Genomic DNA, 24,961 nt, shown 5'->3' with positions numbered 1-24,961 from the left:
ACGGAGTGTTTTCATACAGTTTTACCATTGTTAAATGTGATCCCTGTGTACCTTAATTCATGAGGAATGTTCACCTTTTTGGATTCTCTGCTGGTCGTGGAGGCCAGTGAGAATGTTTCTTCACTATCTCAAGGTAATACTTGGTGAGTAATTGATAAACAAGTCATTTTGCGGGTGAAGTACTCCTTTCAGGTGTGGCTAAGGATTAAAAAAAAGAGAAATCTTTACTACAGTCTGCAATAAACTCTACAAGAGATATTAAGAAAAATTAAATATTTCCAGTTTAGCAGCACATAATAAATGCACAGCTGAGATGATGAGGCTTCAGCTATAGGTACAATCTTTTGACATGATTCTCAGAGCCCAGTTTTGATAACAAGTTTTGGAAACATCCAGACATTTTTGGTTGTGCTTGAATTGGCCTTTCCAAGACCTGCACCCTCTGAGTGCCCCTCTATAGGCTATTATTTGATGTGATGATGTCGTTCACACAGGCTTTTTGTCTTTGTTCAGCCTTTGCAGTGCAGGCCTCTTTGCCTTTCACACCTGAATAATCCATCCATCTATCTATTTTCATCCGCTTATCCGGGACCAGGTCTCAGGGACAGCATTGGTTAGCACACATATTGCTAACTTGGGCTCTCTCATTTTGCTTAATTCAGTTTAGGACTAGATGTTACAATCCCTTGATGCACGTACTTGAGACTATGAGTGGGAGTGATAGTGCAGTCTGAGGGTTTTTGAGTAGGAGCCAAAGGTTTAAGGCTAGATGGATAGAAAAATAGGAAGGAGCATAGGGAAGGCATAGTCAAGGAGAGACGTCTGTGCCAAGTGGACTCTCCCCTGGGCCGTACACTCTACCTCCCTCTACTCCCTTAATGTTGATGAGGTGAGAAAAGAGAAGAAACAAACAGAAGCAAAACATACCTAACTTTAATCCAGGTGGAGTTTAACTGGTCAATTCCTTTGCTGTTGCACATACTTATGATTATGAGTGATAAATGGAGCCATGTTCGGGAGGGGGGTTTCAGGGAGGGTAAACGCTTCACTGGAGTCATCAGGTGGGTACGCTCCTTCACTGGTGCTTAAATGATGGGCCTACAACACAAAGCCCTGATAGCAGTTGACTGCCAGCTCAGCGTACTTAAGGCTCTTGTGTTCACAGGCCTCCTCCACAGCACCGTCCCAGGACACAGTGAGCTCAGTGATGTATAAGAGGTGCAGTGAGAAGGACCAAAGCACAAGGTCTGGTCTGATGTTAGTAGAGGCGATCTCAGATGGGAAGCATCGCCTCAGATTCTGATCTGCCAGTAGCATCCAGCTAGCTGGTGTCTCTCTGTACAGGCCTTGGATTGCTTCACACCTTCACGGACAAACTCTCATGCAACTGTGGGATGGAATGATGGAGGAGGTAAGGATAGCTATGAGCTCTCTGCTGATAACTCAAGAGAGCAGAGCCAAGGTATTTGTTGAAAGCAGTGTGCCACTCGTCAAACCTCTCCCCTCTTCCTGTTCTGTCACTGTGTAGATGCAGCAGAGTGGCACTTGGCCCTTTAGACATATCCACACAAATGATCACTTTACAGAGCTGAGACAAATTTTACTACAATCACAGCTGAAATCACTATGAAGCAGAAACAAAAACCCAGTTGCTTTAGGAGATAAGATAGAGGAAATGTTACAGCTTAACGTGACCTCAGTCACAGCCTACAGTCTAACTTTACAAGGAGATAATTACTTTTGGACATACTCAGAATGAGGCCTCAGTAAAAGCCTGCAGTCGGAGTATGTAAGACTGACAGTATGAATCAAACTGCCACCACTACATGATTTTACTCATTTAATGCTTTTGTTTAGGTCAGAGGCAGGGAAAGGCTTGGGTTGAAATTCAGCGCAGGAGCTTGATTTGGAGAGGCCTTTTTTCCGATTGCACGACGGACACAAGTGGAACAGTAATTTTAACACGAATACTTTATTTGTAGTATAAAAACAATCTAATGATATTAAACACAACACACACAGATTAGATTAGTCAGTCAGTAGAGTGTATTGAATATAATATTATTCTATGCAAAGACCAATGGCTTTTTGACTGATAGGTGGGTATACTGTAAACGACTAGAAAAAGGTGGGTATACTCTGTGTACCTGCGTATACCCTCCACTACACCCCATGGAGGAGATTTATTTAACTTGGAAGACATTCAAGTATAATCACCAGTTCCTTAGCTTTAAAGAAACAAAAATAACCTACCACGCACTATATTTTCTGTGTAAAAACATTACTTATCTAACTTCCATTACGCACATTATATCCAAAGATTCTCTGAAAGCCTGCACTACAACTTTCTCCCTCTTCATCTTATTTCCTATGACTTACTTTCTTGTGGTCTCAAGAGCGTCTGATACTGTGGGACCTGCAAGCAGAGGTATCTCTGAGGATCTCAGCTGCAGACTTTATTGACCTGTGTGAGCTGTCATTGGCCAGGCCCACCAAAAGCTACTGAGTATCCTTACCTTTTCTATGTAGTTAGGAAATTTACCTGTCAAGCCCTCACCCTTTTAACAGTTATACCTATTATTTACATGACTATTTCGTAATATTTCTCAGGAACATGGATCGTGTCCAACAAGGAAACAAAAAAAGCAACAATGCTCTGTTGATCTTGTGCTCACACAACTGAGATATGCAGTTAGTTCCCATTGAAGGCTTTATCTGTTATTCTTCCCTTTCTTCACTCTTTTCAGTTGAGAAGGCAACTTTTTTCCTAACAGCTATTTTGAAGCTTGTCTTACATCTCTTGTGGTGTGTGACTGTTTCAGTCGTCTGCTTGTGTTCATTGATGTAACAATGTTTATGCTGCCCTTTCGGCCACATCACTCTTGAAAACGAGATTTAAAGTCTCAAAGACACTTTTATATCGGATGCACTGATTTTGGCAGATACTGATACCACTGTTTGAAATAACAATTTCAGGCAACCTGTCATGGACACAGTGGACCCCTCTGGACTGGATTTGGTTACACTGACCACACTGAACTGACTACAACACTATAGCACAGCCTCATAATATGAATGTAAATATTTTGGCTTCTGGTGATGTGTGTATCACTTTTTAATTTATTTTATTTATTTATTTTTTGTCTTCTTCTGTTTTCTTTTATTGAACCTAATAAAAAAATATATGTAATAATAATAATAATAATAATAATAATTATATATATATATATATATATATATATATATATTTACATACATGTACATATATATCACCAATAGCCGATATCAATGATTTTATATCTGTGTTGTTGTTGTGTTTTTTCATCATTTATGCTTCTTTTGTGCCAGGGAAAGACAGAAATCTACACTATAAAAGAAATAAAACAAAAAAAACCCAAACAGTTTTAACGTCATTACACTACCTTTGAATGAGCACAGATTCAATAATACACATTTATAAAGCAACCTTTAACATAAACTTCTCTCACGTGAAAAACATATTTCATTAATATAAGCAAAAAGCCTTTTATTATATATGATATGTCATAATTCCCTCTCTAAAATCTATTTTAAAGTGCTGTGAAATCATCAACAAATTTCTCAGCTGTCTTTTTTCAAGTTTCTCCCCAAATGCTACATTTTACAAGATGGCACTGAACACATCATGAGGACGTTATGATTCACCTTCATCCAATACTGATTTTTACTGAATAGAGCCTGAACGCATCATAATGTAAATTCAATGCAACCTATACGGACTGCTCATTGCAGGCACCGGCTGCTCAGAGGTAAGGATAAGTAGTTCTCCTCCTCCTGATTTCAACACGGATATGTTTTTTTGTTTTTTATTTATTTCATTTTTTTTTTTATATTTATTTTGAAGTTCTTAAGTTTAAGTAGCTGATGCACTCAGTGGCCACTTTTTAGGTACACCTGTTGTACTGCCATTAAGTCTAATTTTATAATGTCTACAATCTGTTTTTTAAACAAAGAAGAAGGGTTGTGCGCACATCCAAAACACATCCTGCAACTGACTGATCGGTAAACTTTTTTTAAGAGCTTGTGGGTAGCTGTCACCCCTAAGCATAGTGTTGCGGTCCGTGGGCTTGCGGAACAAGTCAGTGTGGATTTGGTTATTATCCTTATAAACTGATTTATGGTCTGCAGGATCTGCAGCCAGGACTCCTCTTATCTTACACAAGCCACTGATCTAGGCTATCTAACAGATTTTTAAACCGGGGGCACAAAAAGGAATGGGTGAGTGCGGCCAGGGGCAGGTTTGATCATATGACGCGGGCTTAAAGTCTTCAGCCCAAGGCTAAAAATAAAACCACTAATATGGTGAGTCCCTTGTGCTGTACAAAATACTCTCCACTTGGGTCACTATTTAGAAACGTTACATTGTTGAGTCAGACCCCAAATTAAATACAATTTTTATTGGTGCTCCCAGACTAGTTTTTAATATATATAGCCATATGTGGAGCCATTACCTGCAGCACGACACATGTCGTTTACTTTATTCGCTGCCCATGGGGTTTACGCACCAGGATCAGCGAACACAGAAGCAACATCAGAAAGTGGGGTGAACGTAATCCAGTGGCCGCACACTTTAAACAGGCTAACCACAGTGTCAGCGCCCTCAGATATATTGGGGTGGAGAAAGTAGGGAAGCATCCGAGGGGAGGTGATCTAGCAAGAAAACTCCAGCGCGAAACTTTCTGGATCTATTTCCTCAACACCATGTCTGCTAATGGTTTAAATGAGGAATCTGATATAAAACCGTTTCTGTAAGTATTAGCCTAATTAGACTCTGTGTAGCCTTATATGCCAGTGTTTTAACGTGTCTTTGATGTTTATCATGTGCACTATTCCTGCTATTCCAATGACAGAATTATTGACCAGTCGTTTGGAATAGATATGATGTTTTTTGATTATTTCATCTCATGTATTACCGCTGTTTTTATTCTTTGTGTGTGTGTGTGTGTGTGTGTGTGTGTAACTTCTTATATTCACTGTTGTTTTTTGCTATACTGATATTGTAATATTCATTGCTATTGATATTTAATATTGTTGTTTTATTCTTCTTGTTGTTAACTGCTTCTATTATATCACCCGCCCAGCTGTGATGGCAAGCACTGATTTTCTACCCGGTGACGTCACAGACGCGCCGGCCTAGGGTCCGGGCAGCTAAACTGCCAGGACACTGTTGTAATCCTAGGTATTCTTCTTCCTTTTTCTTTCTTCTTCCGAGGAAATCATACTTCCCATGGGTGAAAACTCACCAAACTTTGCACAAAGGTCCAGTCTCATGCCAGATATCCTCAGCTGTAAACTCAAGCCAATAGTCCTGATGGTGGCGCTACAGCAAGTGTCTAAAGTTCAAAACTTTGAAAATTCATAACAAATCAACCACACGTGCTACAGCTTCACAACTTTCATCAAACTTTTGTACATTAAACCTATTAAAAATTATGAAGTTCATCGCTGTTTTTTTTTCAAAAACTGTAAAACTTCTTAAACCTATCTCCTCTCACAATTTTTGCTCAATTGACACCAAACTTGCTACAGAGCATCTTCAGACTGTCCTACACAAACTAAGTTTCTCAGATTTTTGATTTATCAAAAATTGAGCCTACAGTGCATCAAAATGTTTGACTGTAAACGGTACTGTAAACATATACATGCAAATTCTTGCTAAATAAATCTTCAATGTTCATGAAAAAAATGACAAAATTCTAGAGTCATGGGGTAGATGATGTGTGGCAAATTTCAGAATTTTATCTCAAAAACTGAATTTTTGACAGCATTTTGAGCATCATCCAAGACAGCATTCAATGTAAAAATGGCAATTTTAAACATCAGTTTTTCACTTATGGAGCAAATTAATCATTGTTAAAATAAATTACCAACATCTCCATGCTGTCTAGATGCAATATGTATATTTTCAGATTTTTGTTTCGATAACTGAATTTTTGACAGTGGTTTGAAATCTGCTTTTCCATGCATGGACGGCTGCTAAACCTGCACGTCTGGCTTAGTCAGTTTGTGAAGCTACACATTACTTGTCTACTAATTAGCTCAGTGAGATAGAAATTGGTTCTTAGTCACAGAGATTGTGAATTCAAGCCTCAGCTGATGAAAAAGGCAGATTGTGTTGTTAAATTCCTAAATGTCTTCCAATTCTTCTGCTTGTTGCTCAGAATTGCCTAAAAATGCCCAGACCCGACCCATTGCTGCACAGCAGCTATAATTTTGATTGACTGAGTTTGATGATGATGCACATGAGGAGTATTTGCTTTCAATATTTGATTCTGATGCTGTGATTCTAATCCTCAATATTTTACTCAGTGTTGACATCTTATATATAAACTTAAATGGAGAGCTCAAGCAAGTTGATACATAATATAGATGAGACACTGTCAAAGATACTGTCAAAGTCACTATGGTGAAACGTGGGGCACAGTCGGTGTTTGTGCTGTTGAAAATATGTGAATGAAATATGGCTGAAAACTGGATGCCACTTGGCTGGCAAACAACGAGCCTCTGGCTGGAAGCAACAACTTTAGATGGCTGTAACTGTGTATTCTACTGTATGTATTTTCCACATTATAGAAAAAGTTTACTTTCATGGTACAATTACAAACAATCAGATAAATTTGGGTTAACTGTATGAGTGAACATGTTTTCTGCTGTTGTTTGAACATTTACCTGGAACTAATATTTTTAGTGACTGCGATGTTCTCACATGTAACAGTGGGAGAACTGGTTTGTCATCACTCTGTGGTTTTGCAATTTTTCAAACATATCCACAGTTTATCAGGAGATTAACTATTACTGATCAGACACTCCCACAAAACTGTGTAGATAAAAAGGAATCAGTGAGGATTATTTTATCAAATGAGCAGTTCATCAAAGGAACTTCTTCATTCAACAGGTGAGTGATGCATTATCAGTGGGAAAAGACAAATATGACATTAGGTGTTATAATACCTTTTTGCTGATGCTTTTTTCATTGTGATACCAGTATTTTAATTTTTTTCACTTCGTCTAGTGACAGTTAACACAATCAGTGCTGAGACTGGTTATCTTTATTCTCGCCCCACCAGGATTCTTCCAGGATAGTGAAAATGGCTGATTATCAAGTGACCGTGTCCACTTCCTATCTGGATGATGCTGGCACTTGTGACCATGTCTTCATTAAGCTGGTGGGAAAGGATGGTGAGAGCGAACGCACGAGGCTCATGGACTCCAAGGAAGAGTCATCCTTCATCAGAGGAGCAGTAAATCTGACATATCCATCTCTGTGTTTAAATGTATAACACACATCCTCAACTTTACCTGTACCAGATTATAGGCTCACTAAGTAGAAAAGGTTATGTAAACTCTTACCAAATCAGACTCCTATGGGCCATGACAGCATATGTGCTGCTGTGCAACGCTTCATTCTTCAGCCACCAAGATGAGCTACCAAAAAAAAGTGTAATTTATGCAGTGTACATACTGTGCATACTGCACAAGTTGTACTTTGTCCACCCTTCTACATTCAATAATTGTATGATAAGCATTGGGTTACTGCTCAGTTCTTTGTTACCAGATACACTTTATCTCTCATATAAATGTTTTCAAACCATTTCTGTCTTTACTCCAGGTGTCTACTTTTACCATGTCCTGCCCTGTCTCCATTGGAAAGCTGGTCCGGATAGAGCTTGAAAAACAGCCTTCCCAAAATCCGGAGAAGTGGTTTCCCACCAAGGTGGAAGTGAAATCCCCCGAGGAAGGCACCTTCAAGTTTCCCATCCGCAGCTGGATCACTGACAGTGAGGTGCACCGCTTCAGAGAGGGAATAGGTTTGTGGAAATGTGTTTGTCTGACATCCTGTATGTTGTTCACTGACCACAGAAGAGATAAAAGAAAGACAAGTCCTGCAAACTGCACTATAAGGAGGCTGGAGTAAATTAATTCCAACATACTGTAAACAATTTTAAACCATGTTGTAGCTCTTCCTTCACACTCTGGGAGTCTTTCAAACACAGTATTGTCCTTTTCAGCAGGAGTAGTACTTTATTTTGTTCCATTTTGGCAATTTCCCAAAAATAATGCACACAAAAAAACCATAGATAACAACAAGGCATTAAAATGTAAAAAGTAAACAAAAATTACTACAGGCCTTGCCATATTGATTGCATGAGTAAGCTCCCTTGATGGACAGAGCTGTGATGGCCGAGTGGTTAAGGTGTTGGACTCGAAATCCAATGGGGTTTCCCTGCGTAGGTTCAAATCCTACTCACAGCGGTTATTACTGTGTTTAATGATTAAATGTTGCAGGTGCAATATTACAATTCCTAAATGAGCCAACCGCCGTATCTGGGCTGCATATCCATCAATACAAAGCTGAGACTAGCCAAACGCACAGGTTAAATAAAAAAGGTCAAGGCATTTGGCTCAGGAGGTAGAGCAGGTTGTCTAATAATCAGAGGTTCAATCCCTGGCTCCTCCAGTCTGCATGTTAAAGTATCCTTCAGCAAGATAGTGAATCCCAAATAGCTCCAATGGCTGATCCATCAATGTCTGAGTGCATTAAAATCTGAGTAGCAGGCAGCACCCTGCATGGTAGCTTCAGCCACCAGTGAGTGAATGTGATATGTAATGTAAAAAGTGCTTTGAGTGGTCAGAAGACTAGAAAGGTGGTATACAAGTGCCATCCATTTACAAATATACATCTTATGCTTGTTTGTAATTTCAAACCATCACTGAAAACGCTTTGTTTTTTAACATTATTCTACATATCAATTTCAGTCGAATCATTGGAGTTTCATTGTTAATTTTTGTAATAGTGTCATGTTCAGAGTTGGGTAAGGGTTACTTTAAAAGTAATCAAAGTACTTTACTGCATTACTTTTTTTTAAAAGTAACCAGTTACTTTACTGCGTTACTCCCTGAGAAAAGTAACTCAAGCACTTTTAAAGTACTTTTGAGTATTCTACATTTCCTATTGGGCAATGGACCACAGGGCGCTAAGCCTACATTTTTTGTCTCCAAAATTAAAGCTATGGACCACTTGCCCTTCACTGAGATCCAATTCTCCCATCACAGCCGTCACTTTGACCAGTAGAAACACAGAGCGATCTGCTGCCGTAGACAACTGTATGACAACAACACCCCAGCATTTTTAATATTTCCTCTAGGGATGTTACCACACAGAGTAAAAGGGGGAAATGATGGTGTGAAACAGCAGAGGCACTTTGTCAATCTGCTGAGTTAATGTTACCTTCATTAGCATCAAGCTACCAAACATGTTACATCCTCACGATCGGACATAAATTAATAATATTAACAAATATTAGCGGGGCTTTTACTCACCACAACTGCAGAGGCTCCCAGCTTCATTAGAAACAAACTACAGTATAGACGGTCCGTCATTTAGGCTATTAATCCCTCTGTGTTTTTATAGTCTTACTTTTTATCCACTCCCGTTGCCTTGATAAAGTTAAGATATCGCACTGTCATTTCAAACTCAATACTTCCTGAATTTCTTTCAAATTAAAAGCCCCTTATAACCTCGGCTGAGAGAATCCCTCCATTTTCTAAATGTGCTTTTATTGTGAAACATTTATAGGAACTTGCTTGTGAGGGGATACAGTAGCTTTAATGTTTAGGTATGGCACGGCACTTCAAATGTAGCTCCTGCCATCTGCTGATGCATTTAGGTGACTACAACAACATTTCGGCTTGCGCGTGAACAGACACACAGTGACTCAAATAATAGTAAAAGTGATAAAAATAGGACAAGAACAACCTGATGACATCACACATGCCATGAAAGATGACCAGGGATAATTGGTGAGTACCATTGTGTAGTGTGTCATGTCTGTCAGCCAAGTTATGGCACGATTATGACTCCACAATTGTGTAATGTTAGACAACGGCAGCATTTCTCCGACCACGTAGCGAGCCACAAGATTCATGGCTTCTTTCAGACTGATAGGTTTAATGTTATCTCCGTTATTAGAACCAAACGACAGTTGTTGCTGTTTTGGAGCTGAAGGACCAGCGTTCTAAAAGTAACGGAAGTAACTGATGGCTTGTTTGAAAATGTACTTAAGTATTTGATTACTCAAACAGCAAACTAATGCGTTAGGTTACTCGTTACTGCAAAATGTGATCAAAATTGTTTTCAACATGTAGAAAGTAATTATTACATTTATTAGTAATGTCTTTGATTTCTTTATTTTTATCATTACAAAGTAATTTGAATTGTCTGCTTTTCCAGTGCCTTTTTGAATTATGCTGTTGAGCACTGTCAGTGTTCTTGTGTGCTCCTCCCACACTGCTCCAATAGTTTGTGATAATGCTCCTTCCACCAGATCTCATAATACTTATTAATTTATTTTCATATATCTTATATTTGTTTTCTGCCTCTGTTGTTCTTTCTTTTAACAATTGTCCCTGAAAGAGCCAGGCAAGCGGCCCTTCGAAAAACTGTTCTCGGCGATCCGTCCCCCTGAGGAAAGCACCTCCAACTTTCCCAGTGATCGCCGGCAAACTGGCACAAGAGAGCTTCGCTTCGGAGGGGGAACAGGTTTGTGCAAATGTGCTTGTCTGACATCTTGCGCGCTGTTCACTGACCACAGAGGAAAGACACGTTCTGCAAGCTGCACTATCAGCAGGCTGGAGTAAATGAATTCCAATTCCAGTTCTCTAATTTCAAAGCATCTTTGAATACAGTTGGGAAGCAAATGATGTTGTCTGTCGGCCAAGTCATTGCACAATTATGACTCCACAATCGTGTAATGTTACATAGTGACTTTCAGAATGGGCAGAAAAGTTGTGTAGCGTGTACCAGGCATAATGCAAGTCCTGAGTCTGACCTGTCTGTCAGCGAGTCCTCCTCCACCTTTTTTTAGACTCCACCGTAGACAACGGCAGCATTTCTCCGACCACGTAGCGAGCCACAAGATTCATGGCTTCTTTCAGACTGATAGGTTTAACGTTATCTCCGTTATTAGAACCAAAGGACAGTTGTTGCTGTTTTGGAGCTGAAGGACCAGCGTTCTAAAAGTAACGGAAGTAACTGATGTCTTGTTTGAAAATGTACTTAAGTATTTGATTACTCAAACAGCAAACTAACGCGTTAGGTTACTCGTTACTGTAAAATGTGATCAAAGTACTCTAACGTGTTACTTTGTAACGTGTTATACCCAACTCTGGTCACGTTTGTCCATATTCGTCAACACCCCTTATGAAGATATAATAGGAGTCTTTATAAACAATGTCTTCAGCTGCACATCCTTATTTCTCAGCTACACAATCTCATTTGCTTAAATTGTTTTCAACATGTAGAAAGTAATTATTACATTTATTAGTAATGTCTTTGATTTCTTTATTTTTATCGTTACAAAGTAATTTGAATTGTCTGCTTTTCCAGTGCCTTTTTGAATTATGCTGTTGAGCACTGTCAGTGTTCTTGTGTGCTCCTCCTACACTGCTCCAATAGTTTGTGATAATGCTCCTTCTACCAGATCTCATAATACTTATTAATTTATTTTCATATATCTTATATTTGTTTTCTGTCTCTGTTGTTCTTTCTTTTAACAATTGTCCCTGAAAGAGCCAGGCAAGCGGCCCTTCAAAAAACTGTTCTCGGTGATCTGTCCCCCTGAGGGAGGCACCTCCAACTTTCCCAGTGATCGCCAGCAAACTGGCACAAGAGAGCTTCGCTTCGGAGGGCGAACAGGTTTGTGCAAATGTGCTTGTCTGACATCTTGCGCGCTGTTCACTGACCACAGAGGAAAGACACATTCTGCAAGCTGCACTATCAGCAGGCTGGAGTAAATGAATTCCAATTCCAGTTCTCTAATTTCAAAGCATCTTTGAATACAGTTAGGAAGCAAATGATTTTTTGCTTGTACAATATCCAAGAAAATTTTAAGATAAACCACAATATTTTAAAGAATTAACAACCCCCATTCCAAAGAAGTTGGGACACTGTGTAAGACGTAAACGAAAGCCGAATGCAATGATTTGAAAATCTTTTTTGACTATATATTCATTTGAATACAGTACAAAGACAAGATATTTAACATGTAAACTGATCATTTTTAGTTTTTCATAAACACAGCCTCATTCCGAATTTGATGCCTGAAACACGTTACAAAAAAGTTGGGACGAGTTGGAGTGAGAACAGGTTGGTTTTCCTTGAGGAGAACAGGTTGGTGTTTCTTGAGCATTACTCCTATACTGCTTCAGTAGTTTGTGATGATGCTGCCTCTTATAAGATCTCACAATACTTATTCATTTATTTTTATATCTCATATTTGTTAACTGTCTCTTTGTTCTATGTTATGAATATCTGTTCCTGATAGATCCAGACAAACAGCCCATCCAAAAACCAAACATTGGGTTCTCCACAGACACCTATGAGAGGCCCTTTGAGACATAATTCATACTTGGTTTCCCATGTAACATCATACTCTCATACATACACCACTATACTCTTACACAAACACTACTATACTCTTATATTCTTCATCATGTTTTCTTTTATTTACTGTCATACTCTTAGTGTAACAGAGGATAATATTATATGTATGTAAGTGTGATAGTATGTACATGAAAGTAACAGTATATGTAAAACAAAGTTCTAATATAGGCTATGTATGAGAGAATAATATTATAGCCTATTTGAAACAGAATAATAATATATGTAAGTGCGCAGTGCGCGAGCCTCCACGGGCGCTCTGCTCTGCTCAGCAGCCTGTGTGAACAGTCAGAGGCCAACAGCTTCACTGAGTCGCTCAAGGTCCGCCATCTCCTCATATTATGATTGGGAAGGCAGGCCTTCTTCTCGCTTCATCAAAAATAACCAATCAGGAACTGAGAATTCAGTCTTATTTCCATTTCAATCAAACTCTCTCACACAAACAACTATTCTCATTCACATAACCTATCATTCTGTCTTACATTCACTGTCATTTTGTTCCTTACACATGATTATTTGCATTCACATGTACAACTAATTTCTCTTACATATATTATTATTCTGTTTCAAATAGGCTATAATATTATTCTCTCATACATAGCCTATATTAGAACTTTGTTTTACATATACTGTTACTTTCATGTGCATACTATCATACTTACATACATATAATATTATCCTCTGTTACACTAAGAGTATGACAGTAAATAAAAGAAAACATGATGAAAAATATGAGTATAGTAGTGTTTGTGTAAGAGTATAGTGGTGTATGTATGAGAGTATGATGTTACATGGGAAACCAAGTATGAATTATGTCTCAAAGGGCCTCTCATACAATTGACATGTACTCAAATTTAGGCAAGAAGTGGAATATAGCCTACAGAATATACAATATACAAAAAATATGCAACTATACATCAAATATAGAAAAATAATATATAAAAACAAATATTATAAAAAAAACCCATCTAAAATATACAATATCATTGAATTAGTGTTGGTTTTGTATGTGTTTGCCCATACATCCACACAGTAGGTAATGTGTTTAACTATGACAGAACCATAGATTATATATAATGAGTTCTTATTCAAGATTTACATATATTGCAGTGGTTTGAGACATTTTTGTTTTTACATTATGTTTGTGTGGATTGCAACATATTTCTGATCAATTATAATTCCCAGTAATTTATTTTTTAAAGTGGATGGTTGGATACTCTGTTTTAATATGATCAGTGGACTTTTTAAAAAATATGTTTTTAAAGTCAAGTATTTCCTTTTCATCTACACACAGAATAAAGATGTAGACGTCATTTTGAACAATAACTTACCACACCATTTTCATTTTTTGCTAAATTGTATCTAATGTTTACAAAATAATCAATACATTTACAGGCAATTTCTTTTGCTTTACTTATAATCGCATTGTGATCTTAACAAAATAATTTGACTTGTCCCAGTGCTCGCTTTAATTATGAGGTTAAACACTCTCCATGTTCCTTGAGCGTTACACCTATATTGCTTCAATAGTGTGAAAATGCTTATATGTATGTGAACATATAATACTTAATTTTCTGTATATTTCATAATTGTTTTTTGCTTCTTTTTTTGTTTGAGCTAGACAAAATGATTTTTCAACAAAAAAGAATTGCTGAGGAGAATCGCATTGGAAAGCCAATATGTTTGTAGAAACTTGTCTGACATCCTGTCCAGTGTTCACTGATCACAGACAACATAAAAGACAGACAGAAGTTGCAAACTGGACTGCTTGGACTGGAGTAAATTAATTCCAGCATACTTTACAAAGAATTTTAAACCTTGTTGTGTTTTTCTGAATCTACATATTTTTCCAACTGGCTCTGGGGGCTGCCAGACCGGAATCAGCGAGAGAAAGACTATCGGTGAGTGCTCAGAGCTTATTCACATTTTAACTTTATGCAACCCAAAACTAACGTGCATCCAAACGTCGACCACCTTTGGTTGATTATATTCATGACCTATAATGATAAACTAACTGCCATATAAAATGTTGTTACACCTGCCAGGGTATATTCAGCTCTATTATACTATAAGTTGCAGAATTGCAATGTTAATTACATGAATGTGTGTCAAGTACTGCTTGTATACTCTGACCTAAAACAGCACATGCAGATATCTTGACTGTCTGTTGTTCCTCACCACTCTGCTCTTCTTAATTTTTCCCAGCTGGCATGAGCATGCAGAGGGAATACCCCACTGCATGAAGGCAGAACACCTCTCTGATCTGCCTCCTGAGGTCCAGTTCTCCTTCACCAAGGAGGCAGAGTTTAAGCTCACTGCAGCTTTTGGGTAAAGTCCTCAAATTCTGTCATACATCTATTTATATATGTGACTGTGTATGTCCCGTCAAACAAATTTAAGTCATCCAAACTTACTTTTTGCTTTTATTTTCTAGGCTGGCTGAGCTGTACCTGAATGGTCTGGCTGATTCCAGGGAGAACTGGCTTGATATTGATGCCATCAAGGGGGTGTTCTGGTGCAAACGGACTGACATATTAGGTACTGTACTATCATCGTAATGTAATGGAATACTTAATATGTGTGGTGGATATGGGGTCAGGGGGAGAGGAGTGAAACCTGGAAGAGCACTGTCCTATGATCAGAAACGGCAACATTAACCCAGATCAAATTTTCCTCACACAATCCATAGGAAAGCACTGGGTTGAAAAGTTTGATAAAACCAGAAGTAAGCAAGGAGGGAAATACAGCAGCATACACCGATCAGCCAAAACATTGAAACCATTGACAGGTGAAATGAATAACATTGATTATCCTGTTACAATGCATTGTTCTGCTGGGAAACTTTGGGGCCTGGCATATATGTGGATGCTTCACACTCCACTCACACACACTTTTTTAGCCCAAGCAAACCTCCACATGGCAACAACACTCCCAGATGACAGTGCCCCCCCAGCAGGACAATGTGCCATGCCACACCGCAAGAACTGCTCAGGTGTGACCCAAGGAACATGACGAGCTCAAGGCATCGACATGGCCTCCAAATTCCCCAGATCCCATTTCAACTGAGCATCTGTTGGACGTGCCAATACCCCAGACGTACCCCTCATCCACGGTGCGGCCTCTAACAGATTGGACATTGCTCTCACCTCATACATGGTCACATAATTTAATGATAAGCATTGCACAACAGTGTTTGCACTGCAATGCTTTTCAAGGATAAAACATGAGACACTACTTTTACAAAGAAAGATGACAAAGACGAGCCCGGGTAACCGAACATCTCAGTCGTAGAAAAGCAGAATATCGAGTTACGACCTACCAGTTTGATGTGTGTAGAGGTCTGTATTGTAGCTGCCTGGTGTCGTTTTTAGGGTGATTTAATGAAGGTCAACAGCAAATGGCTGTGTGTGGTACAGCTGTTGAAAAACTATGAGATCAGTGATGAGACTGGCTGAGAGGGTATTTAATAACTACCACACCTGCTGATCAAGGCTATTTTCACCTACACATAGCCCTTTGCAGGTTGCACTGCTGCAACAGGTGCACATGGAGACTCAAAATATTTCTCAGGAGAATGCAAAAGTTTTGCGAGAGTATTCAGAAGTTTCCCTGGAGAACACAAATTTATTTGTTTCTCCCCTATCATAATTATTTATTACCTATCTATTTTTTTGTCCACCATGCCCCCGTAGAGGCACCATAACAACATAATGACTGATTAAAGATCTGAAAATAAATAAAAATAAAGACTTGGCACAGAGGTCATCCAGTTTATTTCCAACGTTTGTCAAGCTAGCAGGATGCCATTTCAGCTGGTGCTCATTCTTCCTTATTTTTCCTCGATGTTTACTGATATTTACATTTGAAAACCTTGACCAGGCTAGCTAGCAGCTGGCTAGCAGAAGTCAGCAGGAGGAGAATTTACATACCAGTGATTTGATTTCCTCGTCCAGACGAGTGACTCGCAGCCACATGCTGCCACCATCCAAAGCCAACCACAAAAAGCACCATCAAGACTTGCAAAGTGGAAGTCTTGATGTTCGATTTTCTAGCTTGAAACTCAATGAAGTTCAACTCTGCTCTTTTTCCAGACTATGTCCAGGAACACTGGAAGGAGGACGCTTTTTTTGCCTACCAGTTTCTAAATGGCGTCAACCCCATGTTGATCCGACGCTGTTCAGCTCTGCCTGATAACTTTCCTGTCACTGACGACATGGTCTTCCCCAGTGGTCAGTTCAGCTTGGCAAAGGAGATGAAGGTGATTGTCATGACGTTGATAGATCTTCGCAATAGAAAAGATCATGTTTTGCCCCATGATGCTGTATGCACGTGAGTAAAATGATTTCCTCACCACAACAGAAAGGCAACATATTCCTGTGTGACTACAAGCGTTTGGAGGGAGTGAAAGCAAACACCATCCACGGGAAGCAGCAGTACTTGATGGCTCCCCTCGTCCTGCTCCACAAAACACCTGATTATGAGCTGATGCCAGTTGCTATCCAGGTTAAACTTTCTCTAAGTGTTCTTAAAGCAAGATACAGTGATCTATGCAAGTATCAGGTCCCATGGCAAGTATCTACATGGCAGCTATGAATTCTCTCAACAGGGAAATGCTGTTCATTTCTTCCAGACTGAGTTTTAGTCATTAAAAAAAAATTCCCTGCAAAGGATCAACAGAATATCTGACTGAAAAGCAGATGAAACCTGTAGTTAATAGGCTAACATCCAATTACAGAAAAACTGTAAACATTATTGACCAGTACTGGTATTGGATATACTGGATTGAATGAACCACACCTCCTTCCTTCTCCTGCAGCTGAAGCAGAATCCAGCAGAAGACAACCCCATCTTCCTTCCTACTGATTCTGAGTACGACTGGTTGACGGCCAAGATTTTTGTGAGAAGTGCAGATTTCAACGAGCATCAAATCAACTCTCACCTGCTGCGCACTCATCTGCTGGCTGAAGTGTTTGCAGTGTCACTGCTGCGCAACGTGGCCAGGACACATCCACTGTACAAGGTAACTGAAGGGAGAATACTGAACCTACTGTAGTTGGAGTTTTCTATGTTGTAGTTTTTCCCAGTTGCTGATTTTTGTATCATCCAAAGTTGAAGAATCAAAGTGTTTTAGTGTGTGTAACTATTTCTCACTGTTAAATGGTATAGAAGCATCAAGATTACTGACTTGGTTAACATGTAATAGTGTTACTAACAGAGTTCCCTCATTCTCTCAGGTCCTTGCAGCTCACACCCGCTACACTCTGCAGATCAACTTCTTGGCGAGAGATCGTTTGATATCCGAGACTGGAGTTTTCACAAAGGTACAAAAAGACGGATGTACTCAGTAGACACAAACAATCTTTTTTTTGTTTTGTTTTATCAATATCATGTACAGTATTTGTCTCTAACTTTACTCCTTACATATTTGACTGTCTGCTAGTTTGCAGCCTCTGGTGGAGAGGGTTTGGTGACACTCCTGCAGAAATCACTGTCCTCAGTGACCTACAGCTCCCTCTGCATGCCAGAGGACATCGCTGAGCGTGGGCTGGAGGACGTGCCGAACTTCTACTACAGGGATGATGGACTCAAGCTTTGGGATATCATCCACAGGTATTACAGTCACTTTCAATTCTGCATTCTCTTAATGAATATATAATATTGGTACAAAATCATGGACATATGAGTGAAGTGTAGCTGCCATGCTAAACACTACAAAAACCTACACCATATCAGGCTTAGTTAGAATGCATTTATAGGCCGTGAAGTACACCAAAGTAAAAAAAAAAAAAAAAAGCACAGAGGCATCAGATCTGTGTTAATGAGATTGCTCCAGCAGGGAGAGGAAGTCTGTACCAGGAAAGCACCCTGAGAATACAAATGTAGGATTAGAGATTTTATTTTATTCCACTGAGTTCTTCCCCAAATTGTGCTTCGTGCTCTTGTAAATAATGCCTTGCTGCTGGGCCATCCTATAGAGAGAGCCTAGACTGATCTTGCAACTACTGATCAGGAGATGACTTACAGTTGACTGAGGCTGTTTTTTCCAGTTTACTGGAAATGCACGTCAACCAATTTACCGTACAGAGCGGCAGTTAAAATTAGGGACACAATACATATTGTTTATGCGAAGACAATTTGCTGTTTGAGCAAGTGATCATACACAACATGGTTTCCTGATCTAGGAATATAAGAGAGCCCTTATCCTCCCTAGAGCCCTGTGAGCTAGCTTTTGTTCCTACAATTACTAAAATTTAGAGGTGCTAGTAGCCAGGCTAATCACTTCCCTCCACTTGCAGTCTTTATGCTAAGCTAAGCTAATTGCCACCCAGCTGTAGCTTTATATTTAGTGCACAAATATGAGAGGTGTATCGATCTTCTTATCTAACTCTCAACAAACTGTGTTGAGTATTGCACCAAATTCTTAAAAAGAACAGAACTGATCGTACTAAAGAGATGGACATTAAACTGCCTCACAAAAGAGTTATACTTTACTACTGCAGTATGTATGAAAAAATTTATAAATCAACCACAAATGTATTTTACATTGGTACTTATCCACATATCTCATAGGTTTGTGCAGGCAGTGCTCGGCTTCTACTACAAGAATAATGATGCGGTCAAGGAAGACGACGAACTGCAGAAGTGGATTGGGGACATTTTTGAACACGGATTCCTTTCCCAAGAAGGCACAGGTGGGCTTAAAAGAAAAGTTCAATATTAATGATGAGAGATGTGCACATTTATATTTAATATAACATGTTCATATTGCAAAGATAAATCAAACTTAAATCATCTAGGCAACTTTAATTTATGCAGTTTATTTCCTCTAATTCTCAGGAATTCCACAGAGCTTTACCACCGTGGAAGAGTTGGTCAAGTTTGTCACCATGGTGATCTTCACTTGCTCAGCACAACACTCTGCTGTGAACACTGGACAGGTGAAACCTTTTAATTTACCAGGATGATCAATTGTGATGTTGCTGTTATTGTAGAATGGGTTCATGACGTCTGCAGGTTTTTTTCTGGACTGGAAACAGATGGATGACATAAACAAAAGTCGATGCAGCCATGCTAGCAGGTCTGTGAGTCTGCATGTAGGCAGTGGCATCGGCAGGATTATATTTCATAGAAAACACAAGAACTACCCACTTGTAGGTTCCTGTGGGTGCACAAATGCAATCTACCTGGTGAGCAAGTAAGAGAGAAAAAGAATGATTCTACCGCAATCACTATTGCAGCTCTCTTACAGTAGCTCATAAAAGAGTCATGCCACAGACAGACAGACAGACAGACAGACAGACACACACACACACACACACACACACACACACACACACACGTTCCAACACAGTCATAACTGTGGTGGTAGTGTAGTTTGGACTCTGTGATTCATTGATTCACAGGTCTGTATGCACATTCACATTGTAGTGTTCCACTACAGCTTAGAGACAAAAGTCAAGTTCTTGCATTGACTGGGTTATTAAACAATTTAAAAAAGTGCTAAGAAAACTTACAGATGTGTCGCAATGTCTCAAAGGAAACAGACGCTCACTCAACAGCCCAGGCATCAACAACAGAGATCACAGTGAGCCAGACCTGCCTCCCCTTCTTCTGTTCCACCAACCTACACCATAACAGCTTAGATCCACCTATTTAAGAAAACTGACATGCTTTTAATTTTACCTTCTTGAAAGTCCATTCCTTGATCAATTAGTCATGACCCTGACCAATATTGTCAGACACTTATTCAGTGTAATGACTTTGATGTAGTTTTTAACACTGAAACATTGCTTAATACAAATTTTTGATACAAAGAAGGTCAGTACGGTACTCATTACAAGAACAGCAGCCACCTGCTGCAGTTTGATAAAGCTGGAAAGATATTCACAGATTCAAACTTCCCAGGACAATCATTTGGAAGCAGAACGTTGTTAAAACATGAACAACACCTTGTTCCAACCATAGTTAAGTAGACAACGAGCTACAACCGTTCTTTTTTTCATCAAGAAAAAAACATCATCTGAGCTGGACAAATAATGTTACTCTCTATGTGCAGCTGACACAAGTGCGCAGAGACTGTCTACAAAGTGCAACACTGAAAAGAGATATTATAAAAATGTTCAATAACTTCTATAAAGAGTAGTATTTCCGAAATCACTTAACGTAACAGTCTCCTGTTGGTTATAATACAAAGCCTAGTTTGGAATAAAGGCTTTTGTGTAATTTTGATAAATTTTCATTGGGAAATGTATTCAATAACTTCACTCAAGTACAATCTAGTTTCCATCTCCAAAAGTAGTCTAGTCTCCAAAATCACCTCAAACACCAATCCTGTTGGTTATACTACAAATCTGAGTTTGGAAAAATGTCTTTTTGCCTGACTTAGGGAAATTTTCATTGGAAAAAATATTATAGTAGTAATTGTATTACTTTATGTGGCCAGTGTACGGAAAAATTCAAAGACAAAGATCTGTAGACTGTTCAACCACTAGCAATAGCATGGCTAAAACATGCAGCTCTTAAATTCATTTTGAACAATAATTGTATCACCATGATACCAGTGCTATGCTGTGAGTGAGTCTTAATCAGTTATCTGCCAATCATTCAATCATTGCAGTATGACTATGGAGGCTGGATGCCCAACACTCCCATCTCCCTGCAGCTTCCTCCACCAGCCAAAAAGGGGACAACAAGCGAGGCCACGATGCTGCAGACATTACCTGACATGGGCACAACGGCTAATGGAATGGCCGTCATGTGGTTACTCAGCAAATCATCCTATGACTTTGTAAGTGAAAAAAACTTCAAGAGATGTGAATGATATAAATCCTATTTATCTTCAAGTTTTGTATCGCAGGTTAATATGTCATCAGAGCAAAACGCCCTTTTCCAGTCAATGAAAGAAACAGTCCTGCTCACTTCTTACAGCTGTGCCAATAGTATATGTTTGTGGAATATTTTAATTTTATTGATAAAATGCATTTTTATTCTATTATTTATTTCATCAGGTCGCTCTTGGCAAGTCTCTGGAGGACCATCACAGTGAGGAGATTCCCTCCCACTACGTAAAGGCTTTTCAAGGAGAGCTTCAAACGTTAAGCGCACACATCAACATCAGAAACATGAGTCTGGAGGTGCCATACACATACCTGGATCCAGCTGTGATAGAAAATAGTGTGGCCATTTGAATATCAGAAGGTGTGACCCTCTCAGCTGTTTCAGCCAAATTCAGCTTCATATTAACAAAAATGAGAAAGGGAAAATCTGCATGCTCTGTTTTAACTGATACTATGGTGGAAGGAAGCTACTGCATGTGATCATTTTATATTGATCTGTGATTTATATATAACCTAATTGATTTAACTGTGGGGAAAATGTGGTTTAAATCATAATCTACATCTTAAATCTTCTTAGTATGTCAGTGAATATACAGGGTCTCTTATCAAACTCAGTTACTGTGGGGAAAAATATTATTTTGCTTTAAGATTGTAACACTTTAGAAGCAAACTGTGCCTTATGACTCATTGTCATAATGAAGTATAAATAAATGTAGGAACCTATGTTTTACTGCATGCTCTGTATCTGTATGTTAGAAAAACAGGCGAGTACTAGAGGACAAAACTTTAAAGTGAACTGTGTCTCTTTCATCTCGTGTGAAAAACAAGTACTTGTCACTCAGAACAAAGTATGCTCAGTTTCATGGAGGACATGAAGTTCCTGTAACCACAGAAAGAGACAGTGCTTCACTGATCCTGTGTTACATGAGGGAGGTGCTTCTTTCTGTCCTTGTCCTTGTTATATACTTTTTTATAAAAAATAATTTCCCTCAGTTACAAAAGTTGAATACAATATGTGAAGCTTGTGTACTGAGAAATTAAACACATGTATTGTCCACAAAAAAATGTGACAATTTGCACTTGTCTGCATTAACTTCATGTGCTATAGAAGAGTAAACAAACAACAACATAACAGTTTAAAAAATAATTTGGCTGATTTGTCACTGGAAGTCACTAAGGTCAACTGTACACTGTGACCAAACTTCCTCACCAAAATAAAGTACTGGTTAAGTCCACACATGAGATGTCTGAGTGATCATTATTATCATCATTATCTTCCTACAACATCTTGTAATTACTAATTGTTTAAGTGAACAAAATAATCATAGAGATTACCAACAACAAAAGGACATAACTATGAAAATAACTGACAAATAAATGCATGTTACTGTTGCAAATATAATATGATGGATCATCAAATGCCATTTTGTATATACCTCCAAGATATAATGAATATATGAGCTAAACAGTAAAAGATCAGGGTGCAATGTTATAAAGAAGTATGTCACAATCGTACTGCAACCAACAGTATGCACTTTGTACTTTGTAAGGGCAGCTCAAGTAAAAGTAAAAAGGATGAGACTCAGAACACAATGACATGATCTTATGATCTAATAATCTTATCAGGCACGCTAAATAATATGGTAGAATGGCTACTGAAATGCACAGCATTATATTTTCAATGAGTGTGGCAGCATGAGTTGCAGAAGTAGAATCATGTGATACTTTATTCTAAATGAGTTTTATTCAGTAGGTGGCAGTGTCACATTTTATTTATGATGCTTGAGGTGAGATGATGTGTCAGGGCATCATCATGTTAGGTGGCAGGAAAGATGGACCTGAGAGAAGACTGATTTAAAATTTCCAAGAAAAGAAGATGAAATGGTCTGACGAGATAATTATATCTAAGTTGGCTTCACAATATTTATTTATTTATTTATTTATTTTTTTTTACATGCAGATGGAAACATGTAGAAGACAATATATACAAAATGACAACTTGACAAACAGATTTGCATTTAAATCGAAATGATGAAACTGAATATCTACATTGCAGAAAGTTTCAGAGACACTGGATTATTTATTACTATAAAACAAACAAGAAATTATACCAATGGTCTACCATAGACCAGATAAAGAATGAACACATCATGGCTAAGTAACGGGCTACAATGGATCTATAAACAGAACAGTGTGTTCTGTCTTATACATCAAGACAGTTTGAGTTAAGCTGAGAATATTTACTCCACAAATACACATTTTGCATGACTGTACTCTCTCTCTCTGTTGTGTTGTTTAATCAATCATTTCATCTAATTGTGTGCTGTTCATTTGGTGTTAGCAGACCTTTAAGTGTTTTACTGATGGATGTAATGAATTATCTTTACAAATACCAACAGTCACCCAATTCAAAGCATTTCAGCATAACAATGTATTCCTTAAACACCTGAATGCATTGTCTCTAGGAAGCTTACAAACTCTCTTGTCAGCTCCATGTACTGTGTGCCCAAGTGACTGTTGTAATGCTTCTCATTCAGCTTAAGCTCAGTTCTGTTTTAGATTACACACTGCAGCTGTCCAGTGAGATGGATGCGTGTTCACCATTAGGGCTGAGAAACTGCAGACGGAGCCTCCTGGTGTCTTACCAGAGAGAGGGCAGCAATAGACAAGCATGGAACACAAACATACAGCAAATGCATCAGTGCAGTATTAGGTCAAACTCGGTGAACAAATGTAACCTCTCAATAAAACACGTCAAACGGTCCAACCCCAACCTCCGCCAACTCCCCCATTCCTCACAGCCAATCGCACAGCAGCATTTCCTCAAACTGGCACTGCTAAACATCCATTCACTCAACAACAAAGCACTCATCTTAAATTAATTCATTATTGACAACAACCTAGACTTCATCTGCATCACGGAAATCTGGCACAAACATCTGGACTATTTTTCACTCAACCAAGCCACCCCCTCTGGATACATGTATATTGACCAGCCCCGTCTCACTGGAAGAGGCGGCGGCGTGGCCTCAGTCCATAAGAGAGACCTAACAATCACCATCATATCCACTCCCTCCTTTCAGTCGTTTGAACACATTGCTTTTAAACTCCCCGGCCCCGCTCCCCTGGTCACTGCTGTTATTTACTGCCCTCCCAAGCCCAATCCATCTTTCCTCTCTGATTTCTCTGATTTTGTCACACAGCTCTCAGCCATCTCACCTTCTGTTCTTCTCCTCGGCGACTTCAACTACCACATTGACAACATTAACTGCAAACTTGCCTCTGAATTTCTTGATCTACCGGACTGCCTCAATCTCACTCAACATGTCAACTTCCCCACTCACAATCATGGCCACACTTTGGACTTAGTCTGCTCCACCGGTCTCACCATCCAACAACTGTCCAGTATCAATCTCCACATCTCCGACCACTTGGCTATCATCTTGGACATTCATCTCCCCACCCCCCTCCCCAAGGACAAACGAATAATATCATTCAGAAGCCTCAAATCCATCTCCCCTCAAGATTTCTAAGCTTCTCTTTCCAACACTCTGTCTACCTTCCCTCCCCCGCTGTCTGATGACCCCAGTGAGCTTGTCAGCTTCTACAACAACACTCTCTCCTCCTGTCTTGATCAACTGGCCCC

General features: G+C 39.0%; 1 protein-coding gene and 1 non-coding gene across 2 annotated transcripts; both read left to right on the top strand.

Annotated features, from left to right (window-relative positions):
• The first annotated feature begins 1,387 nt into the window (after positions 1–1,387).
• LOC125884329 (polyunsaturated fatty acid lipoxygenase ALOX15B-like) lies at positions 1,388–21,683 on the top strand. The gene is made up of 17 exons (XM_049569229.1): positions 1,388–1,411; positions 7,107–7,280; positions 7,649–7,847; positions 10,454–10,579; positions 11,609–11,734; positions 14,352–14,379; positions 14,684–14,806; positions 14,913–15,016; positions 16,570–16,736; positions 16,838–16,981; positions 17,295–17,498; positions 17,713–17,799; positions 17,919–18,088; positions 19,049–19,170; positions 19,316–19,416; positions 21,096–21,266; positions 21,487–21,683. Exons 1-17 carry the CDS (start codon positions 1,400–1,402, stop codon positions 21,664–21,666), a joined length of 2,238 nt encoding a protein of 745 aa, XP_049425186.1. The 5' UTR covers positions 1,388–1,399; the 3' UTR covers positions 21,667–21,683.
• Positions 8,211–8,292, top strand: trnas-cga (transfer RNA serine (anticodon CGA)). The gene has a single exon. It is a non-coding gene; the product is annotated as a tRNA-Ser (tRNA).
• Positions 21,684–24,961: the final 3,278 nt, after the last annotated feature.

This window comes from Epinephelus fuscoguttatus, linkage group LG3 (assembly GCF_011397635.1).
Source record: "Epinephelus fuscoguttatus linkage group LG3, E.fuscoguttatus.final_Chr_v1".
Classification (NCBI taxonomy): Eukaryota; Metazoa; Chordata; class Actinopteri; order Perciformes; family Serranidae; genus Epinephelus; species Epinephelus fuscoguttatus.
The sequence above is the reverse complement of the archived record's forward strand: the minus strand, read 5'-3'. Positions and strand labels throughout refer to the sequence as shown.